This window comes from Juglans microcarpa x Juglans regia, chromosome 3D (assembly GCF_004785595.1).
Source record: "Juglans microcarpa x Juglans regia isolate MS1-56 chromosome 3D, Jm3101_v1.0, whole genome shotgun sequence".
NCBI lineage: Eukaryota > Viridiplantae > Streptophyta > Magnoliopsida > Fagales > Juglandaceae > Juglans > Juglans microcarpa x Juglans regia.
Genome location: NC_054598.1, coordinates 11421072 through 11437876, shown reverse-complemented (window position 1 = coordinate 11437876; position 16805 = coordinate 11421072). Strand labels below are relative to the sequence as shown.

The 16805-nt window shown below is 37.3% G+C and overlaps 2 protein-coding genes across 3 annotated transcripts; one reads left to right on the top strand and one right to left on the bottom strand.

Annotated features, from left to right (window-relative positions):
- The first annotated feature begins 2191 nt into the window (after positions 1–2191).
- On the top strand, positions 2192–13613 carry LOC121254681 (protein SHORT ROOT IN SALT MEDIUM 1-like). Of its 2 annotated transcripts, none has more exons than XM_041154805.1 (21): positions 2192–2352; positions 2587–2701; positions 3093–3296; positions 3848–4138; positions 4297–4394; positions 4633–5274; positions 5376–5421; positions 6145–6237; positions 6318–6373; positions 6768–6876; positions 8263–8474; positions 8559–8622; positions 9805–9978; positions 10688–10718; positions 10819–11966; positions 12082–12156; positions 12246–12320; positions 12398–12919; positions 13029–13070; positions 13146–13208; positions 13328–13613. In XM_041154805.1, the coding sequence occupies exons 2-21, from the start codon at positions 2630–2632 to the stop codon at positions 13415–13417; spliced, it is 4107 nt and encodes a 1368-aa protein (XP_041010739.1). In that variant the 5' UTR covers positions 2192–2352; positions 2587–2629; the 3' UTR covers positions 13418–13613. The 2 variants fall into 2 exon arrangements, with proteins under 2 accessions (XP_041010739.1, XP_041010740.1); XM_041154806.1 differs by having other exon boundaries at positions 2270–2385.
- A 596-nt stretch (positions 13614–14209) lies between these two features.
- LOC121254682 (methyltransferase FGSG_00040) lies at positions 14210–16037 on the bottom strand. The gene has a single exon (XM_041154807.1). It carries the CDS (start codon positions 15867–15869, stop codon positions 14259–14261), a length of 1611 nt encoding a protein of 536 aa, XP_041010741.1. The 5' UTR covers positions 15870–16037; the 3' UTR covers positions 14210–14258.
- Between the last annotated feature and the right edge of the window lie 768 nt (positions 16038–16805).

The window sequence follows — 16805 nt, the reverse complement described above, 5'->3', positions numbered from 1 at the left end:
ACTGAAAAAATGCAGTCTTTTATTTCTATATTGCTCTCATATTTTTTATCATTAAAGTAAGTCTCTTCTATTTTGGAAACTCCAAAAATATTATAATGGTAGAAAATTATTTTATCTAAATGATTTTAGTTAATTAAAAATATTATGAGATTTAAATTATATTAAAAACTCTAATTATTTATATAGTTTTACTCTCTTAAAAATATTTAACAAAACTCTATCATTTATTTAATGATAAAATATTAGTATTTTATAAATTAAAATTGAATTTATATTTTAATTATCTATTTTAAGTTAGTTTATTTTTAATGTTTTAACTTCCACTGTTGGATTAATTCTGGAAATTCAAGATGAATGGTTGAGATTTAAAGTCCCAAACCCTAACTTTTCCCCTCATTTTTTCCTATTCCCTCTCTCTCCTCCCTCCCTCCCTCCCTCCAGCCGCACGCCCCTCTCCCTCTGGATCTCTCTTCTCCTTGGCTCCTCCCAACGCCACCAGACGCCGCTACCTCGCCACCACAAGTCCAGTCACCGGCGACCTTTCCTATGCCGATCTCGTCCCCATAGACCTCTCTCTCTTCGCCCGCAACAGGCCGAATTCTGTAGCCCTCTCTCTTCCTCTTCACGCACGGGTTTCTCCTCATAGCGTTGCTGTTAGCCATCCCTATAGTACAGCACCACCACCAGCAGTCTCGTTTTTCGCCAACTACTCCTCCACTTCCTCTTTTTCTCTGGTCGACAACTCCTAATTTGTGATTTGTGTGATGATTTTATGTGGTGATTTTGTAGTGATTTGTATAATGATTTTGTGGTAATTTTACTGTAAAGATGTAGAGAGGGACGTGGATGCAGAGAGGGACATAAAGAAAAAAAAAAGTAAAATAAATTTACTATTTATGACTGTTCATCCGTTTATTACCGCTTTTAAGTATAAGAAAATATATAAAATTGACATTTGACAGCAACCACTTTTATGTATACAGTAATAACATCTCTGGCACTTCAGAATTAAGGCACAGCTAGCAAGCTCTGCAAAAATGTACGATTATATGTCTAGAACCCGGCAAAATAAATACCAAACAGTTTACAAAGAACATGTGTTATGTTATCAATGGAAAAAAAATAAAATAATAAAAGATCATCACAAATCATGCAATTGAAGAACACCTTGCAGAATTTTTGTAGCATTCTCGTTACTAGTTCTGTAGTTCAGTACAGAATTTAACATGCTGTCTTGTCTATTTTTTTCCTCATTACTTTATGTTCTATAATTTATTTTCTCAAATAATCTACTTCCTAGTGGGCGTTGTTTGGTCTATAAAATGGGCCAATAATATCCTGCAAAACCTCTACAGAATATCACTTATTTTTTTCTTTTTTTTTTGGTTTAATGCAAAATTTATGGTTCTTGATGTTTGAGACTCATGTCTCCTATAGTCAATGAAATCCACCTTTCTGGGTTTATGATAAACTCCACCCTTCGTCGCAAAACCCACTTGGGTATTTGTCCAGCCTGCAGTTAAGTTCAACCTGACTTTATTCGGGTGGACAGATCGGGTTATGGGCTTAATTTGCACAGGCCTAATTTACATTATTTAAATCGTAACATTTGAATATAAAATTTAAATTTTAAATCAAATTATACCAGGTGTATGTTTTATTAGGTCTAAAAATAAAATTTTCTTATCCATTTAAGGGGTAATTTATATACAACCCAAGGGATGGATTGTGTATTCATTACTTAAGGTTTTGTTTGTTTTTAGAGATGAGATGAATTCAGATTAAAGTTAAAAAGTTGAATAAAATATTGTTAGAATATATTTTTTAATATTATTTTTATTTTAAAATTTAAAAAAGTTGAATTATTTATCTTATTTTGTATAGAAATTTGAAAAAATTGCAATGATGAGATGAGATGTTTCAAAATTTTGTGTTTAAGGCTAGTTTGGACCCTAAGCCCATCTCAATTCATCTCAACTCATCATTATAATTTTTTTAAATTTTAAAATAATAATAATATTAAAAAATAATATTCTAACAATATTTTATCATCTCAACTGAATTTAATTTATTTTAATATCCAAACACAGCCTTAGTCTTAAAAGCAAACCGGGCCTAAGATGTGCTCGTCAAATTGGGCTGGACCATGTTTAAACAAAGTCATATTCGAAGCAAAACTTGACGCTGGTTGGGAGCCCAACCAGTCAGGGTCAAGCCCGCGAAACCTGCGTGATATTACGCAAACGAGCATTAGGGTTTGGGGTTTTCTCGTCTCTCTGAGTCTTTCGGAGCCATCGCTCTCTGTGTTAGGGTTTTCGACTGCGCGAGTGCACAAAAGTTTCTCAATCGCTTGTAAGTCCTTCCACCCCCATCACTCTCCGTTAGGTCTCTCTCCCTCTCTCTCTGTGGGTACGGTATTTCCTCCAATTTGTCTCCCAAATTTTGGAATGTCAACGAAAAAAGTAAAAATACCACATAAAAATACCTTCTCCACTGCTTCAATTTTGTTTCTTTGAGGTTAAGATAATTAAAAATATTTGATATTCTTTTATCTAATATCGTTTCGGTGATATGTTTTATGTGCAGATTAATTTATTTGTAATCTACATATCGCTGTATGTGAAAGAACATGTATTCCTCTAGAGGTAGCAATGCGTACGGGCAGCAATCGTACGCCGGACAATCCACATACGGCGCAAATGTAAGTTTTTTTATTTGTTTATCTGAATAAAGATATAAACTTTGACTCTGGATTTGGTTTAGATTGCGAAGAATGCGTAGCATCTCATTTTATTATATGCACGGTGTTTTACTCTACCAGTGCCAGCGTGTACTTCTAAAAAAGAATGTATCTTTACTTGTTGGAATTAATATAAACCGAAATAAGGGCATATATTGCACCTCGTTCGAGAAACCATGAGGATGTTCTTTTACCGTCATTAAGACACATGCTATATCGATTCTTTTGTGTCTATAACTCAAGGAGTTGTCAGGTCATGTGTGCATCACATGCCTTATTCGTGTTGAGTGTGGGCTTGAGGCTTGTTGATATATTGGGGTTCTCATCTGTCCGTATTCATTTTATTTGGTAGCTGGGAGCTGCTTATTCTGCCAGTTCTGTTGGAAACCCTGATGGGGCCTCGCAACAGTCATTGGCTTCTCGGCATTCATCAATGTTAGCTGGTTCTCAGGAAACTGATGTTGGCGGGTACAGAGCTCATCCTCCAGCTGCAACTCACTATGGGGGCCAGTATAGCTCTGTGTATGGGGCGGCTGCTTTAAGTAGTGCTCAGCAGGTCAGTGGATTACATTTTTCAAAGTTCTTTCCTTGTCTTGTTATTTATGAACTATCTTATTCCTGCTCAACCAAACCTCATCCTGACCATTTTTCTTGCAGTTGCACTGTGTAAATCTAATCATTATTCTTTCAAGGGGTGTGCAATATGTGTTATATTACCTGTCTCATAACTTTCATAGCCAATTTAATGATGGTCAGATTAACATTCAATGTGATAAAGATGCCAATGTCTTGTGACCTTGATACCCCCATATAGTTCTTATTTACTATTTATCTTAGGATCTGGTATTACATTAATGGGGACCTGTTTACAACTTGTATTTATTTCCTGTCAAGTATGCTCCCAAGCCACAGACTATATGCATGGTAGCACTCTTGGAAAGTTTCGTTGCTTGGACCCAACCTCAAGTGTTGATTGCATGTGTTGTTTCAACTTAGCCATATTTGTTTGTGGCTGTTCCCTCATCCAATTCTTGGCCTTTATTAGCTGTTAAGTTTGAGTGAATCATCTGCGCCATATAAATATAAGCAGATCTTTTCTCTGTATAGGTTCCTGCCACGAATGTGAAAGGTGCTGGACCGTCCATTTTGGAAAGTCGTGGGAGCTATTCTTCAGTTAGACCAGATTCGCCTAAATTTGCATCGAGTGACTATGTCTCATCCTCAGGCCATGGATATAGTCACAAAGGTGATCAATTTTATGCAGAGAAGGTTCCTGATTATGTTGGAATAGACAGACGGCAATATGGTGATCGACAAAGTACTTATCTAGGGAGGGACTTGCAGAGTGAACCAACTGGACGATATGCTGATTCTCTTGGTCTTAATCATCAAAATCAGGTATGGCTGTTTCATTATTTCTTGACAAGTTTGTTATGTTCTATTAATAAAATATACTTTGTTATTGAATTGCTTGTATTTTTTTTTTTGTATTGATGATAATATTTGTCTTTTTTTCTAATAAAAATTAATATTGGTCTTATTATCTAATTTTCCAGAATGATATGTATGATCGCATCGATCAGGCATTGCTTCGACAAGAACAATTGTTAAAAGCTCAATCGCTGCAATCTGCTTCTTTGGATGGGACTGCAAGGTACTTTAGCTTTTCATCGATAGATAGTGACTGTATGATGTTTTAAAATGAACCTTCATTTTCTCATAGCAACTATAATTACTTATGGACCATATGCTTGTCTATATAACTAAGGGCAAAGGTCAACTTTGACTTAGTTTAATGAAGTAGTTTTCCTCTCAATGGTGTCGTCTATGCATACTTATGTTGGATGGTAATATATTCCTTACAACTCTAAGTAGCCCAACATTTCTGGCAGACAAGCAGATTATCTTGCAGCAAGGGGTACCACTAGTCGTCATCCCACCCAAGATCTTCTTTCTTATGGAGGAAGAATGGATGCTGATCCTCGCAGTTTATCAATGCTTAGTGCTTCTTCATATAGTGGACAACAAGCTCCATCAATATTGGGAGCAGCTCCGCGTAGAAATATGGATGATCTCATGTATACACAAAGTTCTTCAAATCCTGGTTATGGAGTGAGCCTACCTCCTGGTAGGGACTATGCCACCGGAAAGGGGCTTCATGGCACATCTCTCGAATTGGATTATCCAAGTGGCACGTTGTCACGTGGTGGTCCTACAAGGATTGACGATCACAAGGATGATAAGGCTGGTTATCTTCGGGAGTTTGAGCTAAGGGAGGAGGAGCGGCGTAGGGAACATTTGCGTGAGAGAGAGAGGGACAGAGAAAGGGAGAAGGAACGGGAACGGGAAAGAGACCGTGAAAGGCGTATCTTGGAACGACGGGAGAAGGAGAGAGATCGAGAGCGCAAACGTGGACTTGAAACCAAGCATAATCGAACTCCACCAAGAGTATCTAAGGACCGGCGTGGTTCCTCTTTGGCGAAGGAGGGGAAATCGTTGCGACGGAATTCTCCTCATCGTGATGCTTTGCATAGGTCGATCTTCATGTTTTATTTGCGTCCTCTAGTTCTGAATGTATAGCTGCTTGTCCATCTTGCAGCCCTTTTAACTAACTTGGTGTTCTCTTATGCTGAAGGCATCATTCACCTGTTAAAGAAAAAAGGAGAGAATATGTCTGCAAGGTAAAGAAACCAGTAAAGAGAAAGAAATTGTATTTCTCAAGGATCTGCTGTTTTTCCTGTGGGGATGTGGAGTTGAGGGCTTCATAGGATTCAATTTTTGCTTATTGCTATAGCTGTTAGTTGGGGCTTTATCTTTGCGAATGGATCTCTCATCTTTTGCTCTGGGTTGAAGCTTTTACTCCCTAGGGTTATTCTGTCTTGATCCTTCCTCCCGTATCGCCGTCAATTTGGGGCCCTCTTCTTTCTTCAATATTCCCCCCCTGTTGGTATTTTGGCACTAACTGGGAATATCTATGCCTCAGATTTCTTGTTTGCTCTATTTCATCAATTTCCATAGCTACTCCTCATTCTTACAATACATCTCCCTTCTCATTATTTCGCGCTCCGTTTGGTACATCAGATTGGTTTCATGTCCTCTTTATGGAGAAACAGTTGCTGAACTTTAGCTTCTCTAGGATTCATGGCCTGGCCTTGACCTTGTTTTGGATCTAGTAGGTTTATGAATAGGATTTATATTGATCTTAGTTGTTCGTGTATTTTTATCGATCACCGTTGCAAGTAAGTTCACTGATCTTCTTCAGCGAAGTGAATGAACTTTAGAGTCATGAGATAATTTCATGAAAATTTTGGACTATGTATTTGTTATTTGCTGCTTTGTTAGTCTGCACCCTGAAATGTGTATGGATTTTATTCCCTTTAGTAATCGATGATGCATACTTGCAGGTTTACTCTTCCAGTTTGGTAGATGTGGAGAGGGATTATTTGTCAATAGATAGAAGATATCCTAGACTCTTTGTGTCCCCAGAATTTTCCAAGGTGTGTTTTTGTTATTTATTTTCAAGGAGATATCTTACTTAGTTGATTATCTGGCTTAATGTGGCATTTTAATTGTTTAGGCTGTTGTGAACTGGCCAAAGGAGAATCTTAAACTTCCAATCCATTCACCCGTCAGGTGCCAGTCTTTGATTCTGTTGCTTCAGTGGTTTTCAAAGTTTTACTTATGCTATGATATGCATTCATGCCATTAACCTTTTGTGGCAAATGACAATTTTGTAGTTTTTAACAGTTTTAGTGAAATTACCTATAAAAAAATAGTTTTAGTGAAACAATCTATGATACGTTCTTCTTAGAACTTGGTTCAGTTGCTGGAAAAAAAGAAGATAAAAAAGATGAAATCCAAATCTCAGAACTAACCTGTACTTGAACTAGTCTTGTGATTTCCGACATCCTCTGTTTTTCTATTTCTACTACTCAAAATTAAAAGGATGGTCATTATTTTACTCATTTATTTAAAGAAGGGAGATATAAGTAGAAGTAATTCTTTAATAACTTGTTGAGTGGAGCAGTTTTGAGCATGATTTTGTTGAAGAAAGGCTAACCGAGCTGAAAGGTTCGTCTGCTGAGCTTTTGGCTGAAGAAGCCACAAAATCTAGAAATACTGTGTGGAGTGCAAAGGTAATTCTTTTTTTTTTTTTTTTTTTTTTTTTTTAAATTTAAAATAATTAAGTTATATAAGCAGCGTAGTGATGGTGTTAACAAATTTTTCCATGGTGTCGAAGTAATTTTTTTTTTTTCAGCAAGTAAAAATTTTATTAATGAGAACTAGGCATAGCCCAAGTACATGGGACATATACAAGAGCAGCAACTAGGCCTGATTGGCTGGGGAAGACTTGAGCCACTTAACAACAGTAAATCTTGCTTTGATCAGCGGGTATGGATTTTTTGGTTTGTTTTGAGGACTTGTTTGGATGAAATTCTCTTATCAACAAATGTTTGGATGAAATTATATGGTGGAACTGACAGGAAAAATGGAGTATGTTGACATGGCGCACATGTTAGGTTTTTCATGTTCAAACCACATGGGTAGGAGATATCATAGGAAGAGGGATGAGGCTATGAGGGTACCCTCGTCATAGGACAAGTTGCTGGGGTTTGGATCAACCATAGAATCTTTGTGAGAGAGATGCTGGTTCTTTGAAGTTCAATTTGTATTTTTCTTTTTTTTGGTCTTTTTTCCTCTATAGATCAAATAGGACCGTGTCTTTTGTATGTAGGTATATACTATCAATTGTACTCACTGGATTAACTGGTAAAAACAACCTTCCCTCAATGCAGAGTATCTCAAAACCTAGTACCCTTGTGATATAGGAGAGGCTACCTTACATTTATATGTACCAAAAAAAAGTATTCTAAATTTTGACCAAGCAGTCTCCTTTAAAGGGACAAAAGAAATCCAATTAAGCTATTTACATGTATAAATCCTTGTAAAAAATAATACATAACTACTTAGAAAAAATGAAACATCTGTGTACATGGGCTATGCCTATTTTTCATTCATATCAATGAAACTTACTTCTTACTTGTCAAAAAGAAAAAGAAAAAATGAAACATAAACTTACCCCATTGTACTATGATCTAACTTAAGCTGTGCATTGCATACTAGTTGCCAGTCTGTGGAGGATAATATTACCACTTTGATCTGTTTGGACTTCTAGGTGTTCCGCAGATAATACTATTGTTTTGATCTGTTAGGACTTCTAGGTGTTTTGTTGCAATTGATATATCCAAGTATGGAGTGGGCTCTCTTTACACGTTGCAGAGTTTTTCAGTTGATTTGTTTTACCATGATGGAACCATTATTAATGTGTTAATATATTAGATATTTATTTCACTCCTAGGTATTGCTTTTGTATATGACCCGTGTACTTGGGCTTTTGCCTATTCTTATGATCAATAAAATTTTATTTACCAATAATAAAAAAAAAAAACCAAGCTTGGGGGATAGTGAATTTTATCAAGTTTGTTGTGCTTGAGTAAGGTTTCTTTGTCTCGTTGGTTCAGATGATTTTGATGAGTGGACTTAGCAAGAATGCCATGGAGGAGCTGTCATCTGAAAAAATTTATGATAATCGTATACCCCATATTTGCAATATCATTAGGCTTGCTGTGCTTAGAAAGGAAAAGTCTTTGATGGCAATTGGTGGTCCATGGAATTCTGCTGATGGTGGTGATCCATCAGTTGATGACACCTCGTTAGTTCGAACAGCCCTTAGGTTTGCATTCTCTGTTAGTTTTTTGCATCGGGATATCAATAATTACTTTTTTTTTTACTTAATGTAATTGTTTTTGTTTTGCAGACATGCAAAAAATATTACTCAACTTGATTTGCAGAACTGCTGCCATTGGAATCGTTTTCTTGAGGTAGGATTTGCTTTTAATGATTGTTACATTTAAAGAACCTCTTCAGTTACATTCGAGTTTTTTGATAATGGTGATCCTAGTCCTTGTGGCTTTTATAGCGAATGTATCATGCCTTTTGGGTTGTTTATGGATGACATTGAATGAAATTCCTGCAAGACTTCTGCTTTGTATATGAGCCATTTTCCTTTTTGAAATATTAGGCTTGTGAATCAGGAGATGGTTTGGTTGTTATTTAAGCTGCCTTGTTATGTTTCAACAGCATGAAGCCTATCTGTAACTGTGATGTGCCAAAAACTGTATTTTCATTTCAAACATGATAGTTTGAATAAATATTCTTACTCTATTCCTCTGTTTTGGCTGTGTTATTAGGACCATAAATATTAGTGATTTAATTTAGCCTTTTATATAGCCCCTTTGAGGCTTCTTGGTTTCATTAAATAGGTGGTGTTCAGTGTAATCTTTTTAATCGTTGGAAGCTAACTTCTTCGCAGGTATTTTATTTTGTTTTGTTTTGTTTGGTTGCATCTCACTCATTATATGCCCTACATACAAACTACATAATTGTTTCCACGAATGGGGCCATACAAATTATTGGCTAAGTCCATGCACAGCGATTTATTAAATGTGAGTAATATCATCCAATTTAACATCCTATTCTGACCCAAGAAAGATTAGTTGTCATGAGTCGTTGGTTGGACGTGTGCTCAAGAATAAAGTTGTAGTTTGAGGGGGGTTTTTGTGTTATTTACCCAGGAAAGATTAGCAACAAAAGAAGAGATCTAAATTTTTCCTGGCTGCCATTTAATGTCTATCTATTTAAAATTTTTATAGCAGAGAACAGTTATGATATATCTATCATAAATATGAGTAACACTATCCTTTCGCCATCTAATTTAACTCTCCAATTTGACCCAGTGTCAACTCATAACAAAAACTTGATTTACAGGTGATTTGTTATGAATCAAAGTTTTGGATGTGCATTTGAGAATTGACATGGTAGTTTGTGGTTGATTTTTGCAATTTACTGGTCTTTTTTTTATAGCGAATATGAGATGGATGGAAATAAATTCTGTTCTTGGACTCTTGATTTCCTGGGTTGTACTGGGATATTTTCTGTCTTTAATTGCTTGCACATGCTTCTTGGATTGGGATCTAGTTTTCAATTCTTCTTGGCACATGCAGATACACTATGACAGATTCGGAAGTGATGGACTGTTTAGCCATAAGGAGGTGACTGTATTGTTTGTTCCAGATTTGTCCGAATGTCTCCCCTCATTGGAAGCATGGAAAGACCAATGGTTTGCCCACAAAAAGGCTGTTGCTGAGAGAGAGCAGCAACTTACATTGAAAAAAGAGGTCTGTAGTTATATTATTTGGAACTGTGGTTTTGCCCTTTTTTTTTTTTTTTTTTTTTATAAGTAAAAATTTATTAATGCCAATAGGCGTAGCCAAGTATACTGGATGTATACAAGAGAAAACACTTAGTTGGGGTGCAAAAAAAAGAAAAAAAAGGATAAACCCATCTAGGAAAATGAACCTAACAAAGCCCTATGGTTTTGTCAGTTTTCCTAATGCCAGTGTTTTTCAATATATATACACATATTTTGATAGTTTTTTTCATTATATGTATAGTTCATATTCAAGCAGAAACAAGATCTCGATACGTGCTTGCAGAAAGCATTGTTATTCATGTGCTTCGAGTATGATGCTTGATATTTTTCAATTCTAGAAGACATTTTTGAATAAAAAAACCATTTTCAACTTTCAAGTCTGTAGCTCTACCTGGATGTGCAGCAATCAAACTTGAAGAACTTGATGTGGCATGCATGGTATGACATTAATGCTAAAGTGGTTTTGTTGAAATATGTCTGGACTTAACATTATTGAACTGACCTCATCCACGGGTTGCCTTTTATTCATCCTTCTTATGGAGCATTGGTGTTCAAGTTTTGGCAACCATGTCTTGTCTTGGAAATTTATTCGCATTTGCTTATTTTGTACTCCAACCACGGGAAATCTTTGAATTTGTTTACTTCCTCACTAACATAATGGTATGTTGTTTCAGAGGTCTAGCGAGAAGAAAAATGGGATCAAAGGTAACTTGTAGTTGTTGTGCATGGCTCTCTCTCTCTCTCTCTCTCTCTCTCTCTCATGAATGTCATCATGATTATTTTTTTCTTTATGGTCTTAATTTAGATAAGGAAAAGGATTCCGCAAAAGATCTCAAAAAGGATTCCACAAATCTGAAGATGTCTACATCCTCTGGACAATCAGAAGATGTTGACAAAAAGGATAAAGATGTCAACGATGTGAAAGGGATTACAGTTGAAGAAAAGGTTGATGGAAATGACAAAAGACTTGAGAAAAAAGGTGGGACTGAAACAGGTAAGGAAAACATGACAGTGGAGAAGAAGGAACAAGGAGAATCTGTTAGTGCTCAGACAAGTGGCGTTTTGAAGCCTGCGAAGAAGAAGATTATAAAGAAGATTGTCAAACAGAAGGTTGTTGATAAGACGGCTCATGATAGTGCCAGCAAACAAAATGACAGCCCGGATGAGAAGAATAATGGAGATAAGAATGCCAACTCAGTGATTCCTAATCTACCGGATGAATCTTCAGGTGCTCCTGCCGGGGTTAAAACATTTGTTAGAAAAAAGGTGATAAGAAAGGTTCCAGTAGTAAAAACTGCTCGGAATGAAGATATTGAAGACAAACCAAAGGATAATTCGGATCCATGCACTGCTGCAGTTGTGCAACGTACTGCTGTAAAAACAACTGTGAAGAAAAAAATAATTAAGAGGGTGGCTAAAAGAAAGGTTGAAGGTTTGGAATCGGGTGACAGGATTGCTGACACTAGTAAAGATGTAGACAGAGATGAGATTAAGGTAGTTGGGGCAATTGATGAAACAGAAAATATGGTGGGGCAAGCGGCAGATGCAGACAATCAGGTCAGTGAGATCAAAAGGTTAGAAAAGAAAATGGTTCCCAGGACCAATACTAAAACTCTTATCACAAAGATGCAAGATGATACTGTTGATCCAAGCAAAACAGAAATAAAGACCGACAAGGATGAAAAAAGAACGGGTGAGAAAAGTGGCCAGGGGATCAAAGTGGAGATTGAGGTTGACAAGCAGAAAATTTCACTGAAGGACGACCATGGTAGCAAGGATGGAAAATCAAAAGATGGGGAGAAATCCAAAGATGAGAGAGAAAAAAAAGACAACGATGGAAAAGATGAGTCTAGAAGCAAATCAAAAAACGAATTGAAAGAAAAGAGGAAGCCTGAAGAACCTCCTCGACACCCTGGATTGATATTACAGACAAAATGTAGCAAGGATTCAAAAGTAGGTTGATGATAGCCTATACCGTATTCTGTAAATGAATTTTCATTCTAATTTTTCACCTTATCTAATATATATTTTATGTGTCCTGTGCCTGATTATGGATCTTCCATTACAGCTTCGTTCAGTGTCACTTTCTCTGGATTCAGTCTTGGATTATACCGACAAGGACATTGACGAATCATCATTTGAGGTTTGCCTAGTGTTTGGTTCTTTTGATGTGGTTCCTTAGATCAAGATTATAGCTTATTGCTCCCTTACTGTATTTTTTCTTTCTTGCAGTTGTCATTATTTGCTGAATCGTTGTATGAAATGCTTCAGTATCAGATGGGTTGTCGTCTTTTAACATTTCTCCAGGTTGGTTTAGACAATCAACATATACTCGATTCCTTTACTGAGACATCTTCATTTACTTGCATTTTCTATTTGTACAGAAACTACGCATAAAATTTGTGGCAAAAAAAAATCAACGTAAGAGGCAGCGGGATGAAGCCCATGAGAAGAAAAGGGACAAAAAATCACCAGCAAAGCGACTGAGGACTAATGAGCTCCATGTGAAAGACAGTACTGAAATAGATGGTGTAGCTCATCCAGATGCTAATAAAACCAAGGCTGAGGAGGATAAATTTGTTGATCATGTTGATGAGTTGAAAATGGAAGATGAAACAGATGGTGATGAAGATCCAGAGGAAGATCCTGAAGAATATGAAGCAATGGAGGAGTCAAGTATGCAACACGAGGCATCTTATGTGAATAATGAAGAAGGGAAGACCGACCTGAGTGCTGAGCCTGAAAAGGTGTCTGGAATGGAAACTGATAAAGCAGAGGAAACTCTTAAGGAGAAACCGAAAGCTGCAGAGACAAAGCCCAAGTCTGGCGAGGAAATGCTTAAAAGGAAAGATGGAGACAGAGAGACTTCTGTGAAGGAGGTTGCTGTTGACAAAGAACTATTGCAGGTCTTTTCAGGAACCTTTTGCTTGCTTTATTTATTTTTCTGAAATTATTTAGCGCGTTGGTTAGATTCTCTCATAATCATTTTATTAATGTTTCTCAAATCTGAAACAGGCTTTTAGGTTTTTTGACCGGAATCGAGTTGGCTACATTAGGGTAATTTTTTTTTTATTCATTTCCTTTTAACAGCATATCATGATCTGTATGATAAGGAGATTCTGTTTTGTTCAGGTTGAGGATATGAGGTTGATCATCCACAACTTGGGGAAGTTCCTCTCGCACAGGGATCTGAAGGTCGGAATGAATGTGCAATTCAATTAATGTTTCATTGCCACTCTTCTATTCTTTTTGAGCGTGCCCTGTCCTTTTCTTTTGTTCTTATGTATCTAATGTTTAATTTTCTCCCGCATCAGGAACTTGTTCATAGTGCATTGCTAGAGAGCAACACTGGTAGGGATGACCGCATCCTCTACAATAAGCTGGTGCGAATGTTCGACACTTGAGATTGGAAAGGTCTTTTGATTTTCTTCATTCTTCAATTCGAACTTGCCTTATTAATTGCTTACTTCTAGCCTACCGGGCTTTTGGTTTCTACAATTGGGTTCTCGTTTTGTTTCTAATTTCTACTAAAACTATTCAAGTAAACGCATTGTTTTGTATTGCTTTTCGATAAAAATGAGGAAGATGACTGATTTGCAAGTTTTCGAATGGTGTAGCAAATATATAAATCACTGTTACCAATCTTGCTCGCTGCTGGTACATTAATCTACCTATGCTTACCTTGCATTATTCATGTCAATTACCGATTAGATTTAAAATGGCTTTGAAGGGCAATGCAATTGTGGGTGCTTATTTAACTTGCAATTATTTCTATTCTCCCAACCACTGTGTTTTATTCAACTATCACAACATCATACTGCCCCATTTGTCTCTTCATGTTCCTAGCAATGAGAGCGGGGTTTGGTCTCGTCTGTTTAAGCAAGATGTACTAGAACACATCCAAGTATCATGGATCAGTTTTTGTCGACTTCGGGTAAAAAAATCATATCTTGGCAGACGATTTTATGGTTTTTCTTCTTTGATTGGCACGATGGTTTTCTTGACCAAGCAAACTAGAGTCAAGCGATTCATGTAAAGTTTGAGGCGTCTCTGGAGGAACTTTACTTGGAAACATAATATATGCCAAGTGATGATCATTGGTCGAAGACTCGATACCCAAAAAAAAAAAAAAAAACAACTTGGAAGTGTTTTCTGACTAAAGCAACTAAATGGTAATAGTTGGCAGAAAAGAAAAACAAAAGAAACTTCTTTTAGTTAATAAAATTAAAAAAGATGAGAGAAATGCTAATGAAAGCCAAGCTCGAGTAGAGCCCTTAATGCTTGTTTCTTAATCGCCTTTCCGTAAACTCCTCTTCCCAACTTCAAACCCCTCTCCATGTCCGCCGACCCATTAGTTTTCTTCGATCCTTCAACCAGCACCTTCACTAACCTCTCATCACTTCCGACTACTTCCAGGACACTATCCACCACCACATCCATGGTCGGAATCCGCCTTCCCCACCGCTTCATGGACTTTTCTGAACCATAGGTCTCAGAATATGCAGACCAGAAGGACGCCCGCAGGTAGCCCTTCTCCATCCCCCTCACCACCCATCTCCTCATACCTTCCTCTAACCTGTAGACTGCACCACCCACATCCATCATCCCCCTTTCAAGACCCATCTCAATCTCTCTGATCTCTTGTTTTCCCCACATTTCCTCCTCAAACTTGCACCGCTTGCAATTGCACTGAAAACCCCATGTCTTTGACATTTCCTTGCGCTTGCCCAATGGCGTAAGCGCATCATAATACCCAAACGTAAACTCTTCACCTGCCTTGACATCTCTTGAAGCATGAACCATCACATAATCCCCCACATGCAAACGCCTTGCATTAGGATTACATGAATGGTTAATGAATGAAGCCAGTACCCATAGTCCAACACCATAATAATCACTATTCTTCCCCAACACTTTGGCTGAAACCGCATCTTCAACCAGAGAATTCACGTCCAAGATGTTTAAAATCCTACCCATATCAAGCTTCTCATTAGAATGACTAGTCTCCTCCGCCTCTGGTCTAAAGAGACTTATATCCGGAACCTGTAGCCCGTCCTCAACTTCGCTGATCGACAATGTACTAACCAAATTATGGGTTCTAGGACACTTTGTGATGGAGCCGGTAACTCTATCAATAAAATTCTTCCACATGACCAACTGGGCATTCTCGCCCGAATCTTCGCTAGGCAAAATACCCCTCTCCGTGGCAATTGCTTTGGTGACCAACACCAAAGTCCCGGCATCGACATTCTTTGTTGCAAATAGTCCACGCCCACTAATAGCAGATTTCCTTATCTGCGCCGGACCAATGTACTCAGCGAGTTCCGGAGACTTTCCTCGGTACCCATTGACAACCCAATCCGATAGATCAAAAGCTCCAGTCCTAGAGAGAAACTCGAGCCTTTTGCACTTCTCCAAATACCCATTAAGGCTTTCAGCGTTTCCACATGCGTGAGGATCGAGCAGAGCAGTCTTGAAGCAGTCCAAAGCCATTGAATACCTATTCAGATTTAGCAGAATCTTACCTTTGCAGAGCAGGGTCTTGAAATGGGCACTCTCAATTTCTAATGCTTGATCACAATCTTTCAAAGCTTCGGCAAATTCTCGCAGCCTGGACCGCGCTTCGGCTCGGTTGGAAAGGGCTAAGCAGAGGGATTTGTGGAGCTTGGGGAGTTTATCTGGGTCTGGGTGCTGTCGGGTCATTGAGATTTGGTCTTGGCAGAGATTGATGAACTGAGAATAGGCAAGTACGGCCTCTTTCCATTCTTCTCTGAGTAGCAGCTCCGTTGCTTTGGATCTGAGCTGTTGCATTAGCTCTTCGGCCATTTCAGGTTGTTGCTGTTCTTCTCCTACCATTTTGACACTAGCGTATAGAGGCAAACAGGCCCTGCTCTCCGTCTTTGAAAGGTGAAGTTTATGGGTGGATTTTGAATACGAGGGGAATCAGGAATGTAACGGTCACATTCCTTTATTTCTATTCTCTTCTATTTCACCTTTGGTCTCGCATTTTGTTTTGTAACGCCAACGGCTATGTCGGGATTCTTTTATGAGTATTGCTATTCATAAGTCTCACATACCACACAATACAATTTTTTTTTTATCTTTTTATTTTTTAAATTTTTTTAGTTTTATTCTTCTTAAAACAATTGAATTCTTCTACTCATCATCTATATACCACATAATTGATAAGAGAACAAAATTAAAAAAATAACAAAAAAAGTAGTGTATGGTGTGTGAAGTTTATGAATAGAATTTTTCTTCTTTTATATTAGAAAAATTATGAAATACGAAAATAAAAAAATAAAATCATATATTTTTAAGTGATATAGAGTGTAGATCTTCTATATGGCAGGACTCTTTATATTATATTATTAACGTTATCATTTTACAGTTGCGATTAATACAAGGGAATGCTTTGAGACTAACTAGAGGTTCTTCACTTTTCCATTAACTTGTATTTCCAAGTCTCATTTTTTAGCCGAGTCCCTAGAAGAAAATATATATTTGCAAATCCTTTTACCAATACACCTGACAATTATCACGCTACCGATGTGAAAACTTTCCGCATCAACTATCATTTCGTGTCTTGACTTCTTTTAAAATAGCAACAAATCCCGTGTGTTTATACTTGACTTATTTATGTATATACTTTTCAAATCACCCACAAGGATACAAATTACAATTGAGTCAACAGGATGTGGACTCTAGTCTCCTACTTTTACATGTTCCAATCATACAACGTTATGCTGGAAAAAAGGAAATAAAACATAGAATTATAAGGTTAATAAAACT